Genomic DNA, 10,580 nt, shown 5'->3' on the forward strand with positions numbered 1-10,580 from the left:
ACATAAATATTATATATTATATAATATGAATAATATATAATAAAATATTATATATCATAATATGTAATGCATGATGCATGATATATGACACATGATATAACATAGTAGATAAAATAGTAATTATTAAAATTATTAAGAATACAAAATACTACTACTACTACTTATTATTATTATTATTATTATTGTTATTATTGTTATTATTGTTATTAAGGCCAATATCCCTGATGATTATAGGAAATACCCTCACTATAAACAGAATATGGGCGTTTGTCAAATAGGTCATTGAAATGGATCAATTTGGCTTTATTCTGGAGATGTAAATTGAATAAATACACATAAACCAATAAATGTAATAAATCATATAAATTACTAAAAGACAAATGATCATTTTTTCTTCTTAATATATATGCAGAAAAGACCTTTGACAACATCCAACAAGGCTTCATGATAAAAGTCCTAGACAGAATAGCATAGGATGGAATATAAAATCTAATAAAAGCTTTATATGACAAACCCAAATCCAACTTTATGCTGCATGGAGAAATACCCAGTTATTTGATTACATCAGGAAAGTACCGGGCTGTCCACTAGCCTCATACCTTGACAACATAGTACGTAAAACTGCAGCGACAGCAATAAGACTAGAAGAAAACCAAATGCATACAGATAGGAAAGGAGGTCAAATTATCACTGTTTTTCAATGATATATTATATATAGATGTCATAAATTCCAATAGAAAAATTTTACAGATTATCAACATTTTAGCAAAACAGGACAAAAATTTACCTTACAAATATTAGTACCCATTCCATACAGCAATAGCAACATACTGAGAGCTATGGGAACGTTGGTGTTCACAATAGTCTCAAAATAAATAAGTAAACTAACAAATAAAATCTAGCATAAAAGTAAAGAAATAAAATACCTCAACAACGAAAACTAAAAGAGTTAGGTATGATATTATAGTGTGAAAATACTCTCCACATTCACAAATTTTATAATTAATATTGTGATAATCCTATAGATCCTATGCCATTGCAGTCAGAGTCTCCAAGAAATCATAGAAACAGAACAATGAAAGTCCAAAAATTCAATCTAAGCAATCCTGAACAAACATGCAGAGCTAGAAAGACATTGTACCAGTTTCACTATTCAGCCACCCTTAGCAGGGTTTTGAAATTTTTTTTTTATTTATTTAATTTCTTGTAGAACCCTTCAACCCAAGGATCACATATTTTATTCATTATTTCTAAATTATACAATAATACAAGGAGTAAGAAAACAAGAAATAAGAAACACAATGACATACCTTCTGAATCTGAAAGAACCGTGATGTTTGTTTCCTTTGGTAGGAACGCTGGCTCTTCTGCAGAAGCGAGCTTTCTCTCACTAAAGCCTAAAAATAAATAGACAGATTGATCGATCGGTCGATCGATCGATGAACAAAATAAAAAAAAATAAAAGGTAAGGTAACAAAATATGATTCCCGCATAAAACTAGAATATATCACAAAGTCTAAGGGCAGTCCATGACCTCAACAGAAATATTTATTAAGGATAAAAAACATGTATGCTGTCTTGGACTACAAACAAAACAAAAACAGTACTTTTTTCAAATATTCATCATTTTTACTGCAGAGAATTTTACAGTTTAACTAGAGATTGGATGTGGGGACGCATTTTGTGATTTTTTCCTTTTTGTAATCTTACGGTTGGCTATTCTTTTTCTTTTCTAATCAATTTGAAAAAGGATATGGAAACAAAAACCAGGAGAAAAACAATCTGACCTTCTAGTACTTTTTATCTGATTTCCCAACGCTAACCCCAAGTGCTCTCTTTTACTGTTTAGTATTCTTGGATGGCAGTTTGAGTCTGTACCACGTGAAACTTTCCAAATCAAGATCGACAGGATGGAGGACCAATCACGGAACCGAATTTCCTTTCAAAGTCTACCAATGGCTATTGTACAGGAGACTTTGAACTCACAAAGGAAGGGCGGGGCCAAGACTTAAGCGTTAAAAATCACCACCGAGACAGCCTCCCGGCAGAGGTTGTCACTCAGCATACCATCAAAATGGCTCTTTCTAGTAAGTTGACTCTGGACAAAGTGGATGTTAAGGAAAAAAGAGTCATCATGAGAGTAGATTTCAACGTTCCCATGAAGAATAACCAAATTACAAACAACCAGAGAATCAAGGCTGCCATCCCAAGCATCAAGTACTGTCTGGACAATGGAGCCACGTCCGTAGTTCTCATGAGTCACCTCGGCCGGCCTGATGGTATCCCCATGCCGGACAAATACTCATTACAGCCTGTTGCTGCTGAGCTCAAGTCCCTACTGAACAAGGACGTTATATTCTTAAAGGACTGTGTGGGCTCTGAAATAGAGAAAGCCTGTGCCAACCCAGGTAAAGGCTCTGTAATCCTTCTGGAGAACCTGCGCTTTCATGTGGAGGAAGAAGGGAAGGGTAAAGATGCTTCTGGACAAAAGATTACCGCTGAGCCTGATAAAGTGGAAGCCTTCCGAGCTTCACTGTCCAAACTCGGTGATGTCTACGTCAACGATGCTTTTGGCACTGCACATCGGGCTCACAGTTCCATGGTGGGAATAAATTTGCCCCAGAAGGCATCTGGGTTCCTCATGAAGAAGGAGCTAGATTATTTTTCCAAGGTCTTAGAAAAGCCAGAGAGGCCCTTCCTGGCTATTCTTGGTGGAGCCAAAGTGACAGACAAGATCCAACTTATCAAGAATATGTTAGACAAAGTCAATTTCATGATTATTGGTGGTGCGATGGCTTTCACCTTCCTGAAAGAACTCAAGAACATGAAGATTGGTGCTTCCTTGTTTGATGAAGACGGAGCCAAGATCGTCAAAGAGATCATGGACAAGGCAGAAAAGAATGGCGTAAAGATAACCTTTCCTGTTGACTTTGTTACCGGTGACAAGTTTGATGAGCATGCTAAAGTTGGACAAGCCACTGTAGAATCTGGTATACCATCTGGCTGGATGGGTTTGGATTGCGGCCCTGAGAGCATTAAAAACAATGCTCAAATTGTGGCCCAAGCAAAGCTGATTGTTTGGAATGGACCTCTGGGGGTATTTGAATGGGATGGCTTTGCTAAGGGAACCAAAGCCCTCATGGATGAAGTTGTAAAGGCCACCTCCAATGGCTGTATCACCATCATAGGAGGCGGGGACACTGCTACTTGCTGTGCCAAATGGAACACTGAAGACAAGGTCAGCCATGTGAGCACAGGAGGCGGGGCAAGTCTTGAGCTTCTGGAAGGCAAAACCCTTCCAGGGGTAGAGGCCCTCAGCAACATGTAATTGTCATAATGCATTTGCTTCCTGTTTCCTGCGATCAGTGCCAGAACCAATTCAGTGCTTTTACATCTCAACCTAACCTTGTCTCAACGTTGGTTAACATCTACTCGGTATCAAGACCCAGGTAAAGGGCTAGCAGTGAGCCGTATCAGCCCATCTTAATTCTGTCACGCCTTTGTTAGCCTCTTCAAGATCTCATCAGGATTCCCCACAGTCCTTCCTAGGGAGAAACCATTCTCGTGTCAACTATTAAAGAACTGAGCTGAGTAAGTTGAATGTGATGTCTTTACTTCAACCTCATTTCGCTCTGAATGTGGGAGACAACAGTCTGCGATTGGAGAAGATGGAGTACAGGCTGTCAGAAGGTTAAATGGTAAAAATGACCCAAATTAACAGAACATCATTATTTAAATATAACTCAGTTATAATTAGATCGTGGTAATATTTTTCCCCTAAATAAGGAAAGGAAGTACTTGGTTAACACAATTTTCTTTTTAAAAAGAAAAAAATAAAATTCACTGATATGTCTACTAATGTGCAAGCTAAAATCAGTATCAGGGTACGAATAAAGAATTGCTTGAAAGCGATAATTAGTAAGGGATAACATTTGAAATCTTAGCTTATGAAATAAATAGAAATGTCATTATCTCAGTATTGAGAAAATAAATCAGTGAAAACTCATTTTAAAAGTAAGAAAGCATGTAAGAAACAGAAATACTCATTGGTTAGTTTTTTTTTTTTTAAATATTCTAAATCCAGCTGCAAAGAATAGGATGTTTCCCTTAATTTTAATTGTGCATACCTAATAGAGCCCTCGGGGGCAGAACAGAAAAGCAATGAACTTTACCTTAAAAGCTATGCTTCCATGAACCTCCTGCAGGATTTTATCTCAGAAATTAATTTTCTAGTTACAGATCCAGAACCTCTAATCTGGCACTCCTTCCCGAGATGCTTTCAGTGCTGGACTTTTAGAAATTTTTACTGCCTCTTTCTGCTTGCCCATTTCTACAGTTTTGAGAAGATGAATCCCTTTTATTTCACTTGCCCCTCGCTTCTAAGATGTTTCGATTCTTTTATTTGCAAGGTACCTCTTTGTAGAGCAGGCATTCACTTCTGTGTTTTTCATCCTCTACCAAATATTAACGTATGCTTTTGTTTTTTTTTTTTATTATACATGTTAGAATCAATACATTTTAATTACCTAAGCTGGGAAGCCATGTACTATATTATGGGAGGAGAGAAAGAGTTACAGAATATAATCAAAGATTTAAAATTTGCGAAGTATGTTTCCTTTTCAAATGTTACTCATAGTTTCATGATTACTTCACACAAAAGATAAGCATGGTTATTAGTCCAGAATGTGGCTCAGCTTTAGAACCTTCTATTTCTGTATTGTCTGTTAAACTGTGTTTCCTATCATGTCCCTTAATGGACGAGCTAAGTCAGGTTTCTCATTTAGAAACATCATTGATACACACAGAGATTTATATTTTTTCTTGCTTAAGATCTAAGCCTCCTAACCTACCACTTTCCCCTCCCCACGCTTTTTTTTTTCAGTAGCAGTCTAAACCCGTTTGCTTTATGAGCATTGGGTCATCTTTTTGGTTTGCTTGTTTTCCTTATAAATTATTTTAGTTTGACACTAATTATGCTACTCAGACATCACTATCACTTCGCCACCACACAGATTAGAAACAGTTTAAAAGGAAGCAGGGTTCATTTAGGTATAGGATTCAGACAATTCAATCTAGGGATCAAAGTGGTTCACCTTGTTGAAGGCATGGGCTCTTGTCCAATTCCGATCTGTTAGATTTTTTGTTTGTTTTGTGTGGTGTGGTGTGGTGTGGTGTGGTGTGGTGTGGTATGTGTATGTGTGTGTGTGTGTGTGTGTGTGTGTGTGTGTGTCTGCGTGTACGCATGTGTACGCACATGTGAAATTTTCTCTCTTTCTTACCAGCTACAAGGAGTTAAAAGAATGCATAGTTTTTCACCTGGCTACAAAGAGTGTCATCCCCCAGTAATTTTAGCTTTATTCCTTTAGAAAAAAGTCTGCTGAGTAACTTCTCCAATTGCTGCCTGCCTTTGACAGTGCCCCTGTATGTATCTAGATCCACTGGCCCTTAAAGGCTGCCTGGCTCGGTTTACCTACCACATGGGTGACAAAGCCAGTCTTTGGCATGCTTGTGACTGCTGCTGCCCTGGAACTGATCTGCTGTTTCTACTTTACTTTCAATCTCTTTTCTGGGAAATGTACTTTTCTCATTATTCAGAACTAATCACTCCATAATACATGTATTAGATGAGGACTGGAGGTGGTCATGAAGTTATGGAGAACAGCAATAACAACAACAACAACGATAACAACAACAACAACAGCAACAAAGCCAAAACCTACCAAACAAAATAAAACCAGGCCTTCCTCCTGGCCTTTAGGGTCATGGGAAAGGATCTAGGCAACCACAGAGGCCATAAAGGCCTTCATGGTCCTTTGTTGAAATAGTTCATTGCGTGACTTAGCCTTGAGTTTGGATTTATGAGGATTTAAATGTACTCTCTGGTTGAATGACTGCTGCACTAATTAGCCAGGGTGAACTTGGGGACATCAAGAATGCAGAGTTAAAGTAGTCTCAAGAAGAAAACACGTGGATAGGAAAAGAATCTATAAAAAAGAATGAGAAAATGATAGATAAGTTTATCTTATAGGAAAAATGCTTGCATATGCTTGAGAATAAATAGTATAAGGAGAGTACGTGAGGCCATGGAATTGCTAGGATAAGGAATCAAAGATTAGAGGATTAAAAGATGACATAAAAATTAGTACTTCAGTTTCCCTGGCTGCTTGAATGATTGGAGATAACAATGTCTAGAGAGATATGGAAGAGAACTTAACTGCTTTACTTGCATAAATTTTAAAATTTTGTAGCAAATTACTTTAGCTTTAGTAATCTGTCACCTTTCTGTTCTTACATGAAAATAGTTACTAAGAACTGCTATCTGCTGTACCAGAAAACTGCAAGAGCTGTGCCCAGGTACCTGTAAAGAACAGGCTCTTGTTAAACCTTTAAGGAAATGTGTTCTTGATTTGTGTATAGATTCTGTTTTAAGGAGGGGGGTTGGGATTATTGGGATTATGTAAGAATTCCTAAAATTTTAACAATGGTTAAAGCTTTGATGATGTAATTTTAATAAACAAAAGACTGGATTCAGGCTCTTTGGTCAGAAAGCAGAAGGAAGAATGATGAGAATTTAGGGTAAAGAGAGAACACTTGAACTGACAGCTCACATCCACTACTGACTCTGAGTCATTATTGAATCGGCACCTTCCTCACAGTGAGGTTGGACCTTGGCAGGGAAAGAAAAACCGAAACCAACAATGCCTGCATCGATAGCCTCCTTCTTCCTCTTTTGCTTCAGCCTGATGTCTATGCTGCTGCCCACATCCAGGGCAGGTGTCGCGGTTGGACTCTTCCCTAAATAATTTCATATTCTTTAAAATTGCTTTTCAGGATGTACCTTGTTCTTGCTGAAGCCTTTGGAGAAGCATCCTTGTTTAGCACCACACTCGGAACACAGATTTTAATAACGTTTTCCTCAGAGTAAGAAAAAGTATCATCTCATTAGGTCACCAAAAATGGATTAGGAATGTGTGAGTTTGTGATTTAAATCCTCTCAGGAGAACCAAGTCCAACAATCTAACAGAGCTGACCCAGGAAAAGTGGACGTACCCTCACATAGACATCAAAAAAGATAAAACCCAGTGCTACAGTATGGATGACTCTTAACCTGTATGTGCATTAAGAGGCTCAGCTGCAGAAAATTACTGACTCTACTATGGACTACAGCTCAGTACCCAGTTATGACATGACTCTATTTGATTACTGATGTTTTTCCTGAAGACCCAGTTCTATACTTAGACTATTCCACATAACTCAAGGTTGAGGGCAGGTTCAACCCTATGACCCTGTATTTTGACAATACCAATGCCCATAAAAGTATGCAGCAAAAATGGTGGATATGTACATGGTACTAGGACTAGTTACTTCTAAAAGCAGCAAATCCCACAGCCACTTTACAACCAAGGTATCCCATGCTGTGAAAAGTAACCTATAGACCTTTAGGATAAAAGAAAATGACAATGTCCCCTACTTCACCTTACAGGGAGTGTGACTTTCCATTCCATTTACCTTGTATTGCTTCTGCAACAGGACAGGTAGTTAAATCACTAGAGGGAGCCAAAGCTCCTTGATTGAGTGAGCCACTCCACTTAATGAATTTGCAAGCTCATGTTTTCCAATTTTAATGGAATGTAAAGCAATTGGCTATGTGAAAACACAGTGTTCATATCTTCAGGCTTACCCCTTTGCTATATCCCTCCTATATAAAAAGGATCTGTTATTATATAATTAGCAAATATGTTTAAAATGCAAGTGCTATGTAGTCTTAATACTGCTACTACTATTTAAAAAAAAAGAAGAAAGAAACAAAATGAAGATGCCCTACTCCAGTTTTGAACCCATATTCAAAGATTTTATGTCTTCCACTTCTACACCAGGGCTGGCAGAACACATACCATTACATACACCTCACTCACCAACTAGTGTATTCAAATATTATAGCAGATCCCCAAGGAAATCATTCACTATTTTGTTCTAGGACAGATACAAAACAGTGCTTGGGGCTGCTCTTGTAAACAATTTAGTCAGCTGAGGTCTGGATGGAATTTGCTCTGTCTCTCACACACATACAACAACTTATTTGAACACATAGAGCTTGTTGACAAATGTTGGTAAATGTTGACAAAGTAAAAGAATTCAGTCCAATTGGTAAGTGTTTAAATAACATAGAACAGTTACAGTTTTCTCAGAGAAATGTGTGACAGGGTTGGCCACCAAAGTATCAAATGAAACTGTAGGTCCTGGAGAAGATACTCCAGTGGCCTCTTCCAAAGGTAGAAAGTGTTGGAATTGATGAGCAAATATAATAGGGGTTTAAAGACAACTTTACTGCCTTGATTGCTCAGAGTAAGCCTTTCGCCAATCGTGGTCAGGTCAAATGAAGTGAGTAAACAACCTCTAGTTTATGGCCTTCTACCACTCAATGATCACCAGGAAGCAAAGTGCTTATTGTTACTAAATCAAATTTATTATGTCAATAAATCTAGAAATCTTCTGACTGAAGTGAAGGACTCTCACCTCCTCTAGCTGGCATCAAATTATAAGACAATATTTTTTCCATTTGTCTCTCCCAGTAATTGAAAACATACAGTCATTCTCCAACCATCATCTTTAGTATTTTCCCTGTGATTTTCTTTAATTTTTGGGTAATTAATAACATGAAAAAAATCTCATCTCCATTTTAGGATATTTGTCATTTCACAAGAGTTCACCTTCAAAAATATATCACTTTAAAAAAAATCACATTGACCTTCTTTAACCAATTATTTTTCATAGATACATTTTAAAGTACTTGTTCTTTTTCTAAATTCACATTTTTTTTGTTTATTTATAGTTCAAAATTTGTTAAGTGCCATAGGGGAATTTACTGCTAAGCCACACTTTAGATTTATTTTATTCTTCTGAGATTAAGTCATTCACTTGCCCCTTCGATAAAAAATTGAAAGCTGAATGAGAGTCCAGACTGCCAAGGGTGAATGACATAGCCAGTATATGTAGCACTGACCCTTTCACTTTAGAGATGGCTAGTGTATTTTTTTGTATCCCTAAGAATCAATTTTTTGGTCCCAGTAGCATAAAATCTACATGTTTGTGGCTAGAGAGATTGATCGGTAGTTAAGAGCACTGGACAATAATGTAAAGGATCTAGATTCAGTTTCCAGCATCCAAATGACAGCTTATAACCACCTGTAACACCAGTCCCAGAGGATCAAAACTGTATCTGGTCTCCATGAACAAGAAACATTCACATGTTACATAGATAAATGCAGCAAAGCACCTAGAAGTGTAAGATAATTTTCAGTGAACATGAGATGTTACATATTTCATTGAGAGTATACTCCACAGTCTGGGACTCTGACCATAGGGAAGTGAGAATGTAAGCACTCAGTGTCCACTTGCAATCCATAAACAACATTATCATTAAACAATGAGACAATGGTGGCTGTGTTGCTAATGAAGTTCATCCTATCACTACTATAAACTGATTCTATATTTAAAATGTTGGGTGGGGGAACACCCTCACAGAAGAAGGGGCAGGGGGGTGGGATAGGGGGTTTACAGATGGGAAACTGGGAAAGGTGATAGATAACATTTGAAACATAAATAAAAAATATCAAATGAAAATATTTTAAAAAATTATCAGATATTTTCTGCAGCATATGATGGCTATGAGTTAATTCATTTAGGATATAAAACAGCGACTGGGAAGTTGTGAAATGAATGAGAATTGACATGTTACTAATGATCAAATACATGTAAGGATTAATTTCAGTTGTGTACAACACCGTAATGACACTACAGTTGACAGTAAACTTTTGGAAATGAATTTTCATCTGAAGAATGAAAGTTGATCATCCTGAATATGATATAATGACAAATATATGAAAATATCAGCTGTGTCCCTTGACCAACAAATAATGGATAAATGTCTTAAAGTTTACATTAAACCCAATGAATGCTTATAATTGTTTATAATTGCTTATCAAGTGTTTCGCTTTAACTGTTAGAGAGGGAAATGTTAATAATGTCTTTTATTTTATACGCTTTATATGTAAATAATTATATTGAAACACATAAAGACTTTTTCTTTTTTCTTTACTGGATTTTTTTATTTACATTTCAAATGTCATTCCCTTTTCCGGTTTCCCATCTCCCTTCTTTTCTTTTATAAGGGTGTTTCCCCTCTCCCACTACCCCCCTGACCCACCAACCCCAACATTCCCCTACACTAGAGGGTCCAGCCTTGGCAGGATCAAAGACTTTTCCTCCATTAGTGACCAACAAGGCCATCACCTGCTACATATGCAGCTGGAGCCTTTGGTCTGTCCATGTATACTCTTTGGATGGTGGTTTAGTCCCTGGGAGCTATTCTTATGGGGTTGGAAGCCCCTTACCTCCTTCAATCCTTTCTTTAATTCCTCCATCTGGGACCTTGTTCTCAATTTAATAGTTTGTTGTTTTTATTCGCCTCTGTATTTGACATGCTCTAACTGAGCCTCTCAGGAGACAGCTATACCCGACTCCTGTCAGCATGTATTCTTAGCTTCATCTATATTATTTAGTATTGATGGCTGTATATG

At 37.2% G+C, this 10,580-nt stretch overlaps 1 protein-coding gene across 1 annotated transcript; it reads left to right on the top strand.

Moving 5' to 3' along the window:
* Window positions 1–2,028: 2,028 nt before the first annotated feature.
* Window positions 2,029–3,595, top strand: Pgk2 (phosphoglycerate kinase 2). Its single transcript, NM_001012130.1, is given in 1 exon segment — window positions 2,029–3,595. A coding segment is annotated over 1 exon segment (1,254 nt). The 5' UTR covers window positions 2,029–2,074; the 3' UTR covers window positions 3,329–3,595.
* Window positions 3,596–10,580: the final 6,985 nt, after the last annotated feature.

This window comes from Rattus norvegicus, chromosome 9, assembly GCF_021556685.1.
Source record: "Rattus norvegicus strain SHRSP/BbbUtx chromosome 9, alternate assembly SHRSP_T2T, whole genome shotgun sequence".
Lineage (NCBI taxonomy): Eukaryota > Metazoa > Chordata > Mammalia > Rodentia > Muridae > Rattus > Rattus norvegicus.